Source organism: Etheostoma spectabile, chromosome 2 (assembly GCF_008692095.1).
Source record: "Etheostoma spectabile isolate EspeVRDwgs_2016 chromosome 2, UIUC_Espe_1.0, whole genome shotgun sequence".
Classification (NCBI taxonomy): Eukaryota; Metazoa; Chordata; class Actinopteri; order Perciformes; family Percidae; genus Etheostoma; species Etheostoma spectabile.
The window spans coordinates 28,902,687-28,922,502 of NC_045734.1; the positions used below are offsets into that span (position 1 = coordinate 28,902,687).

General features: G+C 40.6%; 1 protein-coding gene across 1 annotated transcript in view; it reads right to left on the minus strand.

Moving 5' to 3' along the window:
• Positions 1-7,350: 7,350 nt before the first annotated feature.
• Positions 7,351-19,816, minus strand: part of chrna8 (cholinergic receptor, nicotinic, alpha 8) — a 47,386-nt gene continuing 34,920 nt past the window's right edge. Inside the window, exons 5-10 of the mRNA XM_032536409.1 lie at positions 15,889-15,968; positions 14,738-14,905; positions 10,679-10,873; positions 10,123-10,209; positions 8,786-8,895; positions 7,351-8,206 (exon numbers count right to left, since the gene is read on the minus strand). Coding sequence (XP_032392300.1) covers positions 7,610-8,206; positions 8,786-8,895; positions 10,123-10,209; positions 10,679-10,873; positions 14,738-14,905; positions 15,889-15,968 — 1,237 coding nt within the window. The 3' untranslated portion in view covers positions 7,351-7,609. The remainder of the gene's footprint in view (positions 8,207-8,785; positions 8,896-10,122; positions 10,210-10,678; positions 10,874-14,737; positions 14,906-15,888; positions 15,969-19,816) is intronic.

The window sequence follows — 19,816 nt, forward strand, 5'->3', positions numbered from 1 at the left end:
ATGCTTCTTTCCTACACTTATGTGTAACCCCAGACATTAATATCAGTTAATGTATATGCAGCAACACAGTCCTATGCTGCTGAGACTTAAGTTGCAGTACATCGTTGAAGATGAGACATTTGCACCTTATACTAGACTCCCATACTAAAAAAGCTCCATTCACGGTGTGTCATTGGATGAATATGCTTATTGAAATTTACAGTACACATGTAGCCTCAGGAAGAAAAAAGATGGAGGGATGGACAGTGGAATAGATAGAGTAGATGGATGAATGCAGATGTGCGGCCAGACACATGTTGTTAGTGTTTGTGGTTCTCAAACGTGAAAAGAAAAACAAATAGGGGAATTGCTAAAATGGATGGCTAGAGACAGTAGGAGCGATGATCATCAAATGATGAAATGTTTCCGCCAAAACGCCCACACACATCGGCAGCCTATTTGTGTCACTTAGGGCATGCAGTATAAAACCCATAAAATATGTCTTCTTCAAACACATTAAGTACACCCATTGCAGTACTGGGGCAGGGTGCAAAACACACTCAATCTCTGTCTGTGTCACTGCCTCCTCCACGCCTCACGGCTCTGGTAACGCCAAGCAGGAACAGACATACAAACTCTATTTAACATCAACCTGGGGAAGAGAAGCAGAACAAAATAAACGCATGATGCTGTAGAGTAAAAGACAGCTTTAAAAGCATCATTACAGATGATACACATATATGACAATATACCTGACTACAAATTGCAACATTTGCTTTTTTCCTGTTCTCTGTGTTTTAATTAACAAAATGCTGTAATACTAATTCTACCCTCAAATAATTAACTACTGTAATTACTTACTCAAATGTATTACTGTATGGATCATACTAGGTACAGCATGATTGAGTAAATGTATCAGAGCTGCACAACATACATATATTATTTATTTGTTTTAGTAGTTTTTAATCATGGTTGAAATATTAAAAACAACATCAAATAATGGTGTTCAACAATAACTATTTCTCACAAAAACAGCATGCAGTGGTTATTTAGTTAAGGTGATACTTACCACAAGACTATTATTTGAAATGATGTAGAGTAAGAATTAGCTTTAAAAAGATCCAATTTATTAATTGAATATGCATTGTTGTAAATGGAATGATATCTAGAGTCTGACTTGACACCACAGAAAATCATGAATTTCCAAAAGTCGAATTGGGATTGTACTTGAATGCATCACTTGACTTTCTGTATTTACCACAAAATAGAAGGACAACCCAATGTAATTGATATTTCAGTCGCTTGTGATACTGGAAATCATCCTTACTGTAAACCACAATTTTACACACTTGTAACACACAATAGATAGAAAATGTTGACAATGTTGTCCTTTTTTTCTTTCACAGTGTTGGGAAAGTTATTAATGATTATGCTGCTCCAAGGTTTTAATAAATATTAATGGCATAAGTAATGATAAAATAATAAGAAATGCCTGATACCACGTCACATTGATTGACATTGTATTTGGGGTTTATTGATATGAACTTAGCATTATATGCTCAGTGGCCAGCAGATAAGACTGTGGTTGTACTGGGCAGCTTCCAGGTATGAATGTGGAACTCTGGGAATGTGACTGGTTGCAAATGAGAATTTGTTCTCAATCGACCTGTTTGACCATCTTGTTTCTGAGCTTTTACCTGATTTCCCATTTGTACTCATTCACTTTGTTTTTCTATGTCCTCCACTGACTGTCCCACATGTGCAGTCAGTGCACTTTGGTTATTAAACTAACTCTGTTTTTTGAGCAGGATTGGAATTTGCAGCGGTGGCAAATGTGTTCCTGGTTATGCAAAGGCTTCCCCGAAGCTGTAAATGGTGATGAGTTGTCAGGCTTTGCAGAGGCTTTTAAGTACACGTCAGGACATGTCGGATCAAAGGTGAAACCTTTATTTATTTATCTCACCTTCATCCAAATGTAATCAGACAGTGAAAACTGACATATTTGACTTGCTGCACCAGACGGTTTCTGCACTAAAGACAAATCCTGCTTGACCCAGTTTAATTCATTTCAGTTTTAATTTTGTGCAAGTCAACTAGTGCATACACAGTGACTGCACAATTTACTTCACACATGCATGGTTTTCAGCAACCTTTGTATCAACAAAGCAACATTCACTGACCTCTTACCTTCTTGTTTTAACCTTCATTGTCCTGATTCTCATTCTCTTCATTGTATCAATTAAGATTATGCACTATATATATAAATAGCTGTGCATGTACTGTGCTGCTGTAACACAAGGAGTCTTAATGAAGAGGAAGGGAAAGGATTGGAGGAGTAAATGAAATTGTATGCCCCAGTCACTCTGAAACATGATAAACAATGTATTATCATCAAACACACAAACACTTCCCGATGGCTAATGTTTGAAACAGATGGGTCAAAAAAAATAAATTGGGGAAAGAAAAGAACTAGATTGTTCAGTTTCATCAGTTGGTGAAAACAGCTCTAGGACAACACGGACAGCTGCTTACATGGATATTTGGTAACTTATCAATACTGGCCTTGTGCTCTCACTGGAGTGAGTTGTAATCATGATAACAGACTTTAGGTTATCCAATGCTGATGATTTATTTAAAAGTCCTAACACAGCAGGAATTCAGCGTGGACACAAGCTGTGGAGAGAGGTCTGTGAGACTACCACAGTAGTGACTTTTTGTTTAATGAGGATATCCTATCCACCGTGTCTGAGAGTGGTATGGAACACACTATAACGTTGCACCTGTTTAGGCATTGAACTATTACAGAAACCCCAACTAAAGACCAGACGGGTGTGTGCATTCAGGCATTTTGGTATTACTACAAAGCAAACAGCAATATAGATCTAACAGAAGGGGCATATGTGTGGTCTTTACATTACACTAACTGCACAAAGTCTGCAGAGATAGATTCCAGCTGACCTGGCACCAACAAACGGCAAACAATATTTACCGGGATTGCATAACTCCCCCCCCACCTGCCACTCATGTGGTCTGGTCCACCTCAGGACCAGAAAAAGCGGGGCAGCTCTGGGACAGCCTTCAGGGGGAAGGGGTGGGGACTGGGGACAATGTGGGGACACTGTCTCTGTCATATTAGCCTGTTGACAAATGGCAGGTGTGTGTGTGTATGTGTGTATGTGTGATGGAGTGTGTTACAATTACAGCCACCAACAGCTGTGTGTAGTGAAACCTGAGATTAGATATGACCACTTTGAACATGTCTTCACTCCGCTGAGAAGCATTTTTTAGATCTATGCGCATGTTTGTTGTGTGTGTGTGTGTGTGTGTGTGTGTGTGTGTGTGTGTGTGTGTGTGTGTGTGTGTGTGTGTGTGTGTGAGCTGCATGAACGTCCTAACTAATATCAGTTGGGAGATTGGTTCCCTCCCAACTCACAGTATCTCAGTCGTTCATTCCTGCTGGGAAATGAAGTTTTCTGAGTCTTGCTGTGGACTCAAGCTTACATTTTCATATCTGAGCTTATGTTCCCTTATCAGCTATGGGTGCAGAGAATCTTAAAAATTTTGTGCAGTAGTCTAAAACCTGTCCTTAAAATATAATAGCCACATGCAACTACACCTGAAAAGGTAATCAATGATGGAACATATAAATGCATATTTTGTTCTTTTAAGCTGTATGTCACATATTATGGGAACAATATTATGGCAATCCAATGCTGTGATTTACCAGGCACTTCACGTCTGTCCAGTTAGACTGACAACTGCAACTTGAATAGAAAGGAACGACAACTTTGGTGAGTAAAAACATTTTAAATGCATAAATTAGTGAATGTGTTATAAGTCAGCCACTCAAATGCCAGTGATTATCACATTTCTTTTTTATTTTTCACAAAATAGTCATGTACACAGTGAATTTATGTAATGAATCATACTGAGCAGAGAGGCACAAACCAAAAAGAAAAAGCCACTCGAGTTGACCCAAAATACAACAGTGGTGATTAAAAAAAAAAAAAAGAAATCCTGTGATAGCATGGCAAAAGCAAACGATCTCAAATATGCGTCAATATCAGTCCACAGAGATTCCCATTTTGCAACATTGCTATTTGAGTTGTGTGGTTGCAGCTTTAATATATCTTTGACTTGTCAATTTCAAAATGTGTTCTACCCAGAATAACTAATTTGCTTTTTATATTTTAGTACAGTCAAATTAGCATTTCTATCATTCTTCATTTGACACACTTTGAACTTTTTCCGTGCCATAAATCCTTCTCACATGAAACGTGCTGAATAGAAATCAACATGAGTGAGTAACAATAGAAGTGTGTCAGGTTATCCCACAAAGTAAAGTCAGTCCAAATTACATGAAGGCTATGTAGAAGACACTTCCCCTTCCATGTGAGTCAATATATCTCTACTATTCATATTCCCCATTATGAGTCAGTGATCAAGGTCTTGTCATTTTCCTCTACCTATTACGCAACATACTTACCAAGACCCTGTTCCCATCTATGTCCACATGACAGGAAAAAGTCCTATCCCGGCATAGGTTCTACAACTTTGTTCTCTTAGATCCTCAGTGTTCTGCTTCCAGTCTTCACATGCAATAACCCCTCGTATAAACGGATAATCTACCATCTACACAATGCGCAATAATAGTGCAACGTTTTGGGAAATACACATTCTTGCCAAGAGTTAGACCAGACGATTAATACCACTGTCATGTCTGTCCATTACATATGAACCTATGGCCAGCTGCATGTTAGAAACAAGGGGAACAACTGAACTGGCTCTGTCCAAAGGTAATTCATTCATTCATTCATTCATACGTTATTATACAGGAAAGTTAGAAACAGTAACATTACATTACACTGTAAAAACGGGCCTGACTCAGTTTAAAAACTGGTTTTCACCAGGTTCCTGTTCTGCAGAAACATAAAACATGGTACAGCACGTAAGGACAGACATTAATACAAGACATCGATATGGAAAGATCAATTTAGACAACTAAAACAACAATACAGTTACATGAGGACAAAGACATCAGCTGGGCTGGACAGATGCGGACAGTGCAAACAAGGCTTGGACAATACGTGTAATGCGTGTAAGAGAAATCTACTTTAGTTTAGATGCTAACTGGCTGCTGGCTGTAGCTTTATACACCATCCGGACATGAGAGTGGTATCAATAAATCTCCTCATACTCTCAACAAGAAACCCAAAATGTTGAGCAGTGGCAGCTCTAATACCATCACAGAAACAAATCTCAGCAGTGGTTAAACTAAGTATGTCATTACTAGTTAGACTTAAAAAGGAGTGTAACATGTTTTGAATCTTGATTAAATCTTAAAACTAGATACAAATGAAGGAACACAAAGAGTACTGCAAAGATGGTTCAAAAAGGGTTGTACCTAGTGTCTTCGTTAATTCATGGGTGTGTTTTGGGTATAACATGCAATCAACCAATCAGAGTGTCATCTCCCATTCCCTTTAAAAGCCAGGCGCGTTTCTACCTTGGTGCATTGCTCTAATGAAGGAGGATTTGCACGGCCATATTTTTATTCATAATCTTTTAAATCGTTTGCGTGTGTGTGTGTTGCTGCATGTAACAAGCACAGTGTGTACGCTGTGCATAAGCCTAGGCTCATTTTACTAATGCGCTGTTAAAATAACAAGGAAATGCTGCGCTATTGACTTTAGATCCGTTTTTTGTTGGGCAATGGCGCGATCACTTCCCCCTACCCCAAGCTAGCAATACGCCCAGAATGCACCTGAACACACCTCCCTTTAAGAGCATTACGCCCATGGGCGCAAAAGAGGGGCGCAGGTGAATTTGCGCTGGGCGGTATATTGACCACGTATAGTTCACGTGTGATCAGAGAGATGCTCAGGTGGTGAGAAGGTTGATCACAAATCTGTTACATAAGGTCACCCAGTGATCCTTGTTGCATGTTGTTGCTAGAGATTAGAGAAGAATGTGTTTGCCTTTCACTCGAGTATTAGAAAAGTAAGAACACAAAGCACTCACCAGAGATTAGTTCCATTTAATGCACCTCTACTGGGGTGATGTCCCTTTAGAATCCATTCAAAAATCCTTCAGATTTTGTCTTTCAAATACTACTTTTGTTGATCTTAATTGTGTTTTTTGCAGAGCACACAAGTCAAATAAACATTAAAATGATCTCAAATGAAAAATACATTGTGAATTGATGTGATTTACTTACAAATAGCCAGAGTGTGTAAACTGCTAACTAAATATATTGTTTAGCACAAGGGGTGGAGGCAAGAAGAAATTACTCCACGCTTTAATAAACTTGAAAAGAGCAAAATGGTGAATGTCTCCGGTGTCACAGGTAAGTATGATTTTTATAATGGCAACACTTTATCTATTCACATTTATAGATACAGAACCTGGGTGTAAAGAAATTAGGAAATCGGTGGTAAAAAAAGGAAGTGCAAGGGTATAATGTGGATGACTTAAAAGGCAAGAAAAAGGCGGGCAAGGACAAATCCAAGAGAAAGTTAATCGGCGACTACTTTAATTACTATTTAACCGTTTTAGTCATTTTTCATGCAGAAATGTCAAACATTTGCTATTTCCAGCTCCTCAGAAGTGAGGAGTTGATGTTTTTCTTTCTCGTATGTCATTGTAAATGAATCATTTTCTTGAGTTTTGAACTTTTGAGTAGATATAATAAGCAATCTGAATACATCACCTTGGGGTCTTGCAAATTGTAACAGGCGTTTTTCACAATTTTCTGAAATTTTACACAAAAAATGTGCCATCAAATGATCAAAAAAATCAATGGCATATAATCTAAAATTAAAATGATTATTGCCAGCCTTAGAAGTGCCATGCTACGAGTCAACGTGTCAGTACCTCTCAGTGAATTTTACAACTTAATAAAGATTTGAATCTCTTTATCTACCTTTATTTAATCTTTTTTAAAGTACGATGTAGATTTATTTACAAAATACAAATAAAATAGCAATCTTAGAAGCCTGAGCCCAAGCCCATATAAAACTATTCCTAAAACGGTTTATTGAACTCTATTGACTGTACTGTTTGTAACCGCTGAAGACATTAAGACATCAGTAGAAGATGAGAAGCGCTACAGGAAAGGAAGTGGACCAAAGTAGCAGAAAAGAAAGAAGCGGGAAAAAAAAGTGTTAACAATATATTGTGATGAGGCGTGAAGCCCAGGTGGTGGCCATGAGGTAAATGATTTGGGATAGCAGAGAGATGAAAAGTGCATTGGTGTGAGTTTCTACATCATTAACTACTGCATGTAGCCTCAACCTCCTATGTGGCATACTGTATGTACAGTGTAATGTATGTACAGTGTACTGTATTTACAGTGTACTGTATGTACAGTGTTAGCGAGGAGAGCCACCTTGAAAAGGAAAAATCACATTATCTCCCAACAGCCACACTACTGGCTGTAATCTGTAAAGATAGAGGGACAGGTTTGCTTCTGGTGTTCTGTGGTTGGTCACAACACTTTTGAAATAACAAACATTTGGGGCTTCACATCGTTGTAGCAGGGAGGCTTTTTGTGGTAGAGTTTTAATTGTGTCAGGATTTTCAATGTTCGCATTTCCTCTTCTTTTCCTCTCAGAAAGGGAGGAAATCAGCCTTATGTGAAGTCTTTGGACACGGCCTCAATGAAATTGGGAGCTGACATGAGGATGGTGAAGGTGCAGATGATGGAGAAGAGTGAGAAGGCCACCAGGCATAACCGATCCACCACCGCCGCTGCGAACTTCCACTCGCTGCAGATCGCCTCTCCCTCGTCCTGCTCTCGGAAGCGTTGGGCAATGTAGTGCACTTCCTCCAGGATCCGGGAAATTTCCGGAACCTGCTCCAGCAGCAAAGTCCGCGCCTGTTCTGGGTGGATGTCGTGTGGGGAGGAGCCGTTAGGATGGCCGCCGCCCCCACCACCGCACACCACCACACCTGAATCAGTGCTCGGTGGGAAAGCAGGGTTGTCTGTACCCATCGAGTGGTAGCCGAAGTACAGGTTCATGTTCCCATTGGTGGTGGTTGACTGGGTGGAGGCCTGCCCTGGAATGGTGCTCATCTGAATGCTATTGGTGCTGGTATGGTGAGGAGGAGCAGGGTTGGAGTACTTGTAGTTTGGGGGGCTACTGGAGCTCACGGCTGTTTTTCTTTCCTCACCAGGTTTCTTCATGCGTAGAAACCAAGCACACCAGTTTAGCAGGATAACTCGGACCTGGATGAGGAGATGAGATGAGGCAGAGAGATGATTGACAGAGGAGGGACGGGGAGGAGAGATCGGTGAGTCATAAACCGAGACATGAATGGAAAAGTGAAAAATGTATCAAAAAGAATATCAATAAGAGAAATACAGAGGACAAATATAACTGTTACCCCCTTTCTTACTTGTTGTTATGATGAACAATGTGCCATTGGTATATAAAATAATAATACATATGTATGAGTTCTTTACATAGAGTGCATTATTATTTGATAACTATATGGTTCAAAGTAGATAATCTTTTGGGGGAAACCCACATTTAATCAAGAGCTTTATGAACCGTAAAATAAATAAAACTATATACATAACTGCACGGTTATCACAAAAATAAGGACAGTTTGAGGACACTCCTGATTTAAATGGCCTCCTAACCAGCAGTTAAGATAGACGGTTGTTAACTCATACAAAAGTCAAACGTTTGTGTTGACACAACCTTCAGATACACGTCACTTGTAAAAGAATGCACTGCCTAGCTAAATCAGAATTGGCATATGAATAAATATTGTGTTTGGAAATAAATTATTGTCAACTTACCCATTTAGGCATCTTCCCTCCATGGGGGTCATGGTGGTGGAACTGTAGTACCAGCACTGTTACCACCACAGACAAGCCCACAATCATCATGGTGCTAGCAAAGTATTGAGCTAAAGAGGAGAAGAGCACATGTAGCAATTTTGTATTTGAATTGGAGAACAATTAGCATAGATGTCATATTCTGAATCCAAAGCTCATGTATCTACATGCAGTACAAGGAGTAAGGTGGTTGGTTAGTCAGTGGGGAGTTTACCCCTGTCAACAAACCCGAGGTCATAACAATGCAGGGGCTGGGGGGAGGATGACTAACATCTGACCAACCAAAACAGCCACTGAAACATGGAAATACATAACACACTACCTTCACAAAAATGAGAATATATTCCCCTCTAAAAGAAATGTGTTTCTTTTTTGATTTTTTTTCTGTGAGCGACCTCACAGAAAAGGCAGATCAATAAGTAAAAAGTCCATGTCAAAGTGTAACAGGGGCTGGATGAAACGCTGTCAGAGTTAAAGTTGAGGAGCATTATATGTTGTTTTCAATCTATTAGTTCTGCTCCACTTGTGTTAATAGGTCTATTCCAATAATGGTGACTTTGCTAATGGCTTCGTTTTCCATTAGTGAGCAGCATCTCTGTCTGCAGCCTCCCCTCCCATCTCCTGGCCGGCTGACCTGTCTCTCCTGGTCAGTGTCAGTATGGTCTTACACAATGCAACTTTGTTGCTATTGGTCTTCTAGTCTGAGAATGTGTATCACATCCTGTATCAGCATCGCCCCACGTCCAGCCGCTACAGGCTGCTCTGCATTGAATATGGGGTGTGAATACCTCGGCAGTAAGTCATTCAGCTGTTTTATGACACCTAATCTATAGTTAATGACGAGCAATGTCCACGCTGACCCACCAGCCATGCTGTACTGTGTAGACTGTGCCTACAGCTCCCTGATGAAAGTCAGATACCAAGGTGAAGGTGCATGTTGAAAAACTTCCCCCTATTCTGTGTTGTCTCAGTCCAATTTACCGAACTGGTTTGCAACCTTAAAGGAATCTTTTAACATTTTGGGAAATATACGTATTCACATTCTTACAGAAAGTTAGATGATGAATCAATATTACTCTGAAGTGAACAATGTATAAATTGTGTTTATCCCGGGGTTTCATGTCTCAATACAGAAACGAGAAAAAAAAGAGACTGGAGGGAAATAACAGAAAGATCTGAAGGTGCTGGTGATTGAACACAAACACACACACACACACGCTCAGAAGGTGAAATCAATACCGGCTTAGCTGTCATGGCTGGTAACTATGAGCAATAATGAGAGCAGAAAAGTATCTTACCAATCAAGGGAACAGAGTCTGAAGTGGCAGGCATGATCTCTGCTACCAGTAACATGAACACTGTTAGAGACAGCAGCACTGTGATGCCTGGAGAAAGACAGTAGAGCAGAATCAAAGAGGATACATTCTTTCATCACAGCCTTGTTTTCTCTTGAATAGAAGCTACTCAAAATAAATGCAGCTGGTTGCTTCAAAATAGGTTACAAAAAAATTACAGCGCAGTCATAGATTTACTCTGACCCTGTCTCACTGAATGGCGGTTTGAAACGAGCTGACATTTTCGGGTCCAGGTGATTATCCTTGCTGTGTTTAAAATGGAGCTTTTCTTCAATTGCTATTAAGTCAAATCCAACAGAAATGCTAATTCACTGACTAATGTCAGCATTTGCATAAGGCAACAACAAATAAATGGGTTGGCAAAAGTGTTGGGCCCTGGTGGGCTGACATAAAAAATGCAGGGGAGAGAAATATGTGTTTGTCAGCATGTATGATTATATTCAAGAATCATTGTCCGTATATGTGTGTGTGTGTGTGTGTGTCTGGCCCTGCCCTGTACCGAGTGAGATCTTCTCTCCAGAGTCAGCAGGGAGCAGGAAGACCAGCAGGGCCAGGCCAGAGATGAGCACGCAGGGGATGAGCAGGTTGAGGCCGTAGTAAAGTGTCCTGCGGCGCATGGTGACCGTGAACGTCACATCAGGGTAGGGCTCCTTACAGCAGTCGTAGTACAGCTCATTACGCTTGGCAGGCACACCTGGGGGAGAAATGAGGAGGGGGGGAGTCAATTAGATGTCAAAAACACAGAACTATCAAATATATATAATAATATAACTATTAAATATCAAATAGAATAAAGTTTTGTTCTTAGTTCTGCTTGGCTGTATAGGATCTTGTAAAAAGCGCTTTTAATGTGCAGCTACCGGTTGAGTGCTTGGCAGAAAGGATCAATTAAAAATCATTTTTAGTAAATTTTTATTGGGACCATTTAATTTTGAAAGGGTTGATTTGTGGTCAGAAGATCACAGTGTTCGAATCTTTGATCAAAAGAAAAGTCATGAGTCAAGAATTCCAAAAAATGTTAACATTAATGCTCAATTATACCATGGTCAATGTGCCTTTAAGCACGGAAATATGTAATTTTATCATACAGGACAATAAGTTATAGATTTATTGTCCGTTTCTCCCAAATCACTAAACAAAGATGTCACTAAATCCACAAAATGCCACTAAAATGTTCTCTATCCAAACACCCAGACTTCAACTTCAACTAAGCACAGATATAGCAGATGTTCGGATTTTAGGAAGATTAAAATTTGTTATCATTAATGTATTGTCTTTGTAAACATGTGGAAAGCAGCTTGTGCACTCTGCCTGAAGGAATACTGTACATAATACAATGACGTCATGACATAATCTTTTTGATAAACTAGTAATCCTCTCGACACGCTTTTCACCTTGGGTATAACACATTGAAAATTCTAAAATCCCTATGAAGCACTGCTTGTTGTGGTTTGTTGTCCAAACAGACACAAGACAGACAGGTCCCGGGGTCAAGTGGTTTAAGTCATAAATAAGTAAATGTGCCACGATAATCTAATTTCAGAGACAATGTCTTTATATTCCATGCATTCTTCCTCCTTGTCAAAACATGGTGCCTGTATTACCCAGTGAAAAAATGCACCTCATATTTTAGTAAGTCCTAAATGCTTTCTTTGGGCAGGAGAAACTTTCAAGATCTGTCATCGAACTCTGTGTCAACTTCAAATTTCCCCCCTAAACTTCCATAAACAATCCCTAATTGTTTATTAATCCCTAAAGCTCATCACCTTGGCCTTATCTGTCCTGTTGGCAAGTTAACATTTACACAATTAATCTGCCTTGTTCATCAAATCAACAGAAAACGACTTCACCTTGGTCAGGTCAGACTCTAGCAAGAGTCCCTGTGTGTATTTAGGTGTATAAGAGCCATTGCATAATTAGTGTGATTTCATATGCATATACATTTCAAATTTGTGTGTGTGTGTGTCACATATAGATGGAAGCATCATTGTACAGCTGTGTCAATCCCTTATCCCTTTAAGTGTTTAGTGATTTTTAATATGAATACAGCACTGGTACAATGTAATCAGCAACATATTCACAATCCGCAAATCATTTTGTTATCACAAAGTTACCCCTCAACGAACTCGGTGTGCGTCTGTGTGTGGAAACAGAAATTCCATTAAAAGGAATTGCACTGATTTCATTTCATTTCATGTAAACTGTCACCTAAACGTCGAAGAAAGATAGCCTCTGTTAGCCTTTGATCAATGTGATGGATTGCAGCTTAAGTGAAAGCCTCTCCCCTGTTTCCCCTGCACTTGAGCAGTCTGACCTCAGCCCACTGCTCTATTATCCACAGCTACAGATCTGACTCTGGCAGACAGGTGTGTATGTGTGTGTCTTTGTGTGTGTGTGTGTGTTTGCATGGGAATGTTCTGAGGCACCAGGATAAAGAGTGTTCCTGGCCAGCTTGCTGCCTGGCGGTGCCATCATTAAGTGAACCATCCATAGGCCAGCTGTCATCACACACACCCATGCCCCCCTCTATACCCCCAGCCAGCTGGGTACACTCACTTTGTATTTAAGTATGTGTGTGTGAATGTGAATTATTCTGTTGGCCTCTGATTAACACCCAAGCTTGAGTTCGAGATGATGTGGGCTCTTCATTTCCACAGAGAGAGAAAGAGGGGAAGAAAAAAAGGACAAGAACTTAACCATAGTTTCTTTTCCTTTGTTTCTTTGGAAGATACAGACAGACTAACCAAGAACAAAGTTACTGTAACAGACACAAATAAGATTAAATTCAACCAACAAAAAATAGAGGAAAATCCTGGTTTGTAAAGCTGTAATATTAAACCAATTATTTCACACTTTGGTAAATATGCTTGTTTGCGCTCTTGCAGAAATAAATGAGAAAATGAGTTCGATACCACTTTTTCTGTGCTGTAATTATGATGCTGAAGCCAGAAGTCACTCAGCTAAGATAAGCATGAAGACTGGCTCCGTCCAAATCCGCTTACCAGCACCTCAGCACAATGAATACATATCTTGTTTGTTCAGTTTGCACTAAAAACAAAGTGTAAATCCAAACAAGTTCATTTAGCCTGCTATTTAAATTCATAAGTGATTTTATTCTTATACAACAGGCTTGAAGTTTTTTGTTGACTGTTTCGACTGCCGGCTCAGCAGTCATCTTCAGAAGCGTCACGTGATGTTGCTGTGACGTCTACTGTGGGAGTCATGTATTTAGTTTTAGTCATCCCACCTCTGGGATGGAATGACGCCGTGCTTCCCCACCATCAAAATGACCCCCCCAGGGAACTGCGTCCCAGGTGTGGGAAAGTTGGTATGCTCATTCATTACAGATCTGGGGGCACGCTTCGGGATCTCCACTGCCTCAGCAATCCAGCAATGCTATTAGTTGCTCTCTGTTTGAATGATCTTGGCCTCCTTCTAGTTCATGATGAGATTTTCCCTTTTGAAGTGGTCTGAGATGGCTGATTTCAGATCCTCCTGCTCCGCCTTTTCTTTAATGGCAAAGGTGCCCGCTCCATGTTTCCTTCTCAGAAGAGCAGGTGAAGGCCGACCTTCACCTTCTCCAATATGTCGTCCACATATCTCTTCCAAAGGGTAAATCTACACTTTTCAGGGACTGTGGGTATTGCTTTGTATTCCAGGTCTCTCTCCCCCCCCCCCCCCCTTTTCTGTCTTTGTGCTAAGCTAAACTAATCGGCTGCTGGCAGTAGCTTTATATTTACCGCACATACACAAGAGTGGTAGCAATCTCATGTAACTCTCTGCAAAAGAGCCAATAAGTGTACTACCCAAAATGTTGAACTAGTCCTTTAAAAGTTGATTAAAAATAAAACCACTTATTCTAAACCATGGGAGCCACTATATACTTTTTGTTACATAATTCTCACACCACTTTAGAAACATTGGCTAATCAGGTTACAGTCATCATAATGTATATATCAACATGTCAAATAAATGGCAAGAGTTCAAAAAGAAACTATGTTGATACTATTTTATTTAACAACCGCAATATTTTCTGTGTTTTCTGCAATATAGCACTCCAGGACTCACTCAGTGAGAAAGGCATCTTACAAGAAAGTCGACAAAAACACCTGCTGTCAGAGCAGTGTCATAATGACTGCTGTCTAACTCTGTGGAATATGACATAAAGGGCCTAGCGGGTCTGTCTTGAAAATCTGTCTCTGTCAGAGGCTTTCAGAGGCCCTGAAAGAGTCTTCAATGTACAACTCAAACATATCCCACAGACGTTGGGAGTGCAGTCCCTCAATCATGTCTGTTCTCATACGTCATCTTTTTTAAATGTAATTTAATTTATTTTCGTATTCAGAGTTTCAGATTTATTCATACCGAATGATCACCAAAATATAGTGAATGGTTGACAACACTTGATTTAGGTCTCCTGTAATAAAAAGCATGCTATAAGCTCTTTTTATTTAGCAGGTGATACATTGTTCTCAATGAATCCTGTCAGAAAACATTTGTTTTGTTTCAGATTCCCTTTTTTTTTTTTGAAAGTGGGCCTGTCTGTTTTTCTTCTTACCTACGAGATCCCATTCCCCGTTGGGTATGTAGGTGGAGATGTCCACGTCCATCATCTGGAGGTCCAGCAGCCAGCCGTTGTGGGTCCAGGAACCAAACTTTAGGTCACACTTCTGCACATCGAAGGGGAACCACCGCACATCGATGTAGCAGGTACTTTTCAGGATCCCTGCAAAGAAGTGTTTAAGGAAAGTTACTTTTGGCTCTAAACACTTATATTATTTTGTTATGTGATTGCATGAACTGCATTAAAATATTTCCAAGTCGTTTCACTCTTTCAAGCCTCACAGTTTGGAGGAAAACTTGCCAACCACAGTCCCGGGATAAGTGTAAGTTCCATTGATCAAGAAGCACTTCAATGTCATGTAATGCCACATTATACACCGAAACATTTTTTTTAGTAACAAAAATCCCCCTTTAAGTTGCTTATTAAAGGTGCCCCTTCAGAATGTTAGCGTGTACCCACTCTCTCTCACTCCCACAGATTTTGTCCTCATATGTCCATAAGCACAAACAAAATAGCTTTGTCTCGTCTGGCTCAGTACGACCCACTTTGTTTGTTTCCCCATTTCCAGAGCCTGTGCCGTGTGTGAACAATCCAATTTCTTTTTCAGTGCACACACAGAATAGACAGCCAGCAGACCATGAGAACATATTCACTGAATTTCACAAAAAAGTATATTAGATTAGAATCACAGACTGCACCTTTAAATTAACTGAAAAATGAAAAATGTAACATACGCATTTCCAAAAATACAAAAGTCATCTGAGGAAGCAGCGATATATAGGTCACATATAACTGTTTCAAAAGTGTTCACCTTGTGGCAGATCCTACAATAAGCGACGCATTCAAAATACCACGCTTTTAAAGTGGTTGCATCTAACCTTGGTCTCTAAAAACCTTTTACTTTTACTCAATATTTTGTCTGTTTTTGACTTTGTCTTTACACCAGCAAATCCCCAAAACTGTAATGTCTCTTAACATGAGTTTTGATGTGAAACCATACTGTAAGAGACCAAGAAATTAAACATGAATAGTGGCAATGCAGTGATAAGATATAGTTGAAAAAATGAAATGGAAAAGTGTATCTTTTTTTATTATTATGGGTGAAATGTGACAAAGTTAGAAAGAGAACATTCTGAATGTCTCACCTGGTGGGATGTACTGGCAGGATCCTGAAGCATTTACCAGCACATTTGTATGGAATGTAGCATCAAACCGCTCATCAGCACTAAAGGGAAAGACGGGTGGAAACTGTAAGAAAAAGTCTTCAAAACAAGGATAATAGTGAGAGGGGTAATGAAAGGGCCAGAGGTGATAAAGATGATTGGGAGCAAACTGCAAAGGTAAAGACAAAGAAAAAGCCAGACAATAAACAACAAGTGAGAATGAAGGTGACAGAGTAGGTAGAGACAAGAGGGATTAGAGACAGACAGTGATTCATTTTACTGATCATCTCAAACAAACATTGCTGTCCCCTATCAAGACGTCCTTCAAACAGACAGGGATTATGTACACCCCAAAAAACAGGCATAATAACAAAATCACACATTTCACACAAGCACAAAAATCCTACCTAACACATACGAATGAAAGAAAGATTTTTTTCTTTCTTTCAGATAGTAAAACTAAAGGACTCTACATATCTAACACAGTCATTCCTATACTATAATGAACAATCTTGGGGACTTTTTTTTCTTTCAATATAAAGTGTCTGCCTATGTTTCAGTCAAAAGACATGTCAGAAAAGTAAAAATAATTGTATGTATTTTATTGTATTGGCTTAATTTACTACCTTTGAGAAGAGTTTTCTAAGCTGGACAAATGGCACTCAATTGCATAGTATTTGTTAACTAAAAAGCATCCAGATAGCATATCTCCATCGAGGCTATAAATCTACATTTGCCACACCTCCAAAGATTTGGCAGCCAAACTATTACAAAAACATAATAATACCGCATAAATAATGCCAGAAACAATGTGTTGTACTTTTTATCTATGTCTGTCTTTTAATTCTCAACTTCGATCGAGACTGAAATATCCCAACAACTATTAAATGTATTGCAATGGCATTTTGTTCAGAAACGCGTGGTCCTCACGCAGAGGATGAACCTGGCTTTTCCTCTTGCGCCACCTGCAGGTTGACATTGTAGTTTTAAGTTAAATGTATTGTCTACTATTGGATGGATTTCTACAGACATTCATGTTTCACTCAGCATGGCTTAATATAACTGTTGATCCCTATCCGTTCCTCTAGTCATGAGGGCGACTTGAGGGGCAACATGAGGACAACATGAGGGCATGAGGACAACATGAGGGCGACATGAGGACAACATGAGGGCGACATGAGGACAACATGAGGGCATGAGGACAACATGAGGGCGACATGAGGACAACATGAGGGCGACATGAGGACAACATGAGGGCATGAGGACAACATGAGGGCGACATGAGGACAACATGAGGGCATGAGGACAACATAAGGGGGACATGAGGACAACATGACGGCGACATGAGGACAACATGAGGGCGACATGAGGACAACATGAGGGCATGAGGACAACATGAGGGCGACATAAGGACAACATGAGGGCATGAGGACAACATGAGGGCGACATGAGGACAACATGAGGGCATGAGGACAACATGAGGGCGACATGAGGACAACACCACAATCAGAATCAGAATCAGAATCAGCTTTATTTGCCAGGTATGAGGACACATGCGAGGAATGTTTCTTTGGAGCATCGTTGCTCATAGTGTGCTTACACATACAAAACAACCCCAAAAAAAAATATACACTAATATATACATACGCTAAAAAGAAACAATATAGAGGCATGAGTGCAATGAAGAGATCGATAAAAGTATTAAATGTGGAGCATAGTGCAAGGATACTGGGATAAATAGTATTATGTTATTAAATTACAATATGAACAGTTCTGAAATAGGAAATGAGAATGATGAATAAATAAAAAATAATAAGTGAGATGTGAGAATGGGAATGATGAATAATACTAAATAAGTGGAATAATAAGTGGAACCAGTAAACAGGTGCTGTAGAGACAGTGTTACTGGGTTATTGACCAGAATTGGACTACCACTGTGGGTAAGAAATGAGGGTGACATGGGGGACGGCATGAGGACAACATGAGGACGACATGAGGGTGACATGGGGGCATGAGGACAACATGATGGCAACATGAGGACGACATGAAGGCATGAGGACAACATGAGGGCATGAGGACAACATGAGGGCGACATGAGGGCAACATGGGGGGCGATATGAGGGCATGAGGACAACATGAGGGCGACATGAGGGCGACATGAGGACATGAGGACAACATGAGGGTGACATGAGGGCAACATGGGGGGCAACATGGGGGCAACATGAGGGCAACATGAGGGCAACATGAGGGTGACATGAGGGCATGAGAACAACATGAGGGCGACATGAGGGTGACATGAGGGTGACATGAGGGCATGAGAACAACATGAGGGCGACATGAGGGTGACATGAGAGCATGAGAACAACATGAGGGCGACATGAGGACATGAGGACAACATGAGGCAACATGAGGGCAACATGGGGGGCGACATGGGGGCAACATGAGGGCGACATGAGGGTGACATGAGGGCATGAGAACAACATGAGGGCAACATGAGGGCGACATGAGGGTGACATGAGGGCATGAGAACAACATGAGGGCGACATGAGGGTGACATGAGAGCATGAGAACAACATGAGGGCGACATGAGGACATGAGGACAACATGAGGGCAACATGAGGGCAACATGGGGGGCGACATGGGGGCAACATGAGGGCGACATGAGGGTGACATGAGGGCATGAGAACAACATGAGGGCAACATGAGGGCGACATGAGGGTGACATGAGGGCATGAGAACAACATGAGGGTGACATGAGGGTGACATGAGGGCATGAGGACAACATGAGGGCGACATGAGGGTGACATGAGAGCATGAGAACAACATGAGGGTGACATGAGGGTGACATGAGGGCATGAGGACAACATGAGGGCAACATGAGAGCATGAGAACAACATGAGGGTGACATGAGGGTGACATGAGGGCATGAGGACAACATGAGGGCGACAACGGTTCGAGTCTGGTGTTATCAACAGTTTACATTGAAGCACAGCTGTGCCTCAGTACAACCTTACAGCTGCTGGAATGGCAGATTCATCACACCCTGCTAATTCCTGTTTCACCCCTCTACCATCATGCACGAGGCTAGAAAGTATCACTTCTAGATTCACCCGTTTTTCAAATAGCATTTACCCACAGGCTGTGAGGGCCCTCAATTCCCATCAGCAACCCTTATCTGCCCTGCTTCCACAGCTACGTCCTCCTCCTCAGGGTCACGGAATGCACAAGCACTGTCGGATCGATTTCTTTATTTACTGTATTTACACATTGGTAGCTACCCATGTGTCTTTGTTTTAAATTTGCTGTTTTGTTTGTATGGTAAGTCATTGTCCTATACTGTCTTGTATTGTCCTGTGTGAGCAAAATCACCAAAATGAATTCCAGGCGATATACGTCACTTTGGCAAAATAAAGACTTGAACTTGAACAGCAAACCGACAAATGGACATCAAAATTAAACAGGATATTTATACAAATATAACCACCTTTACAGAAGTAATGAAAGAGTAAAATGCTTCCTATGATGGCAACATATTATGTATTGATTTATTCATGATTAGTATGCTGTGCTCCCCATAGAATCTCTGACAGAGACATACTGAGTGAGTGCTCATCCAGAGTCAGACAAAACGGTGTGACTCATACCATCATCTATTATTGTTCTTTACTTTTCTACCACTTACAGTATAAGTTTGGGAGCAGTCGGAGATTGTGCGGGGCATGCCTAAACACTTCCTGAAGGCTTTTTGTGGGACAGGGACAACATCAATGTTAGCTAAATGCTCTGGGAACGAGTCCAGGAGGCCTAAAACAGGACAAGGCTTTACCCAATGTAGATTTATGGCCACCTAATGCAGTACATCAATAATCTAAATCTCTTTTTACTTAGCAGAAGGTAGAAAAACAAAGAG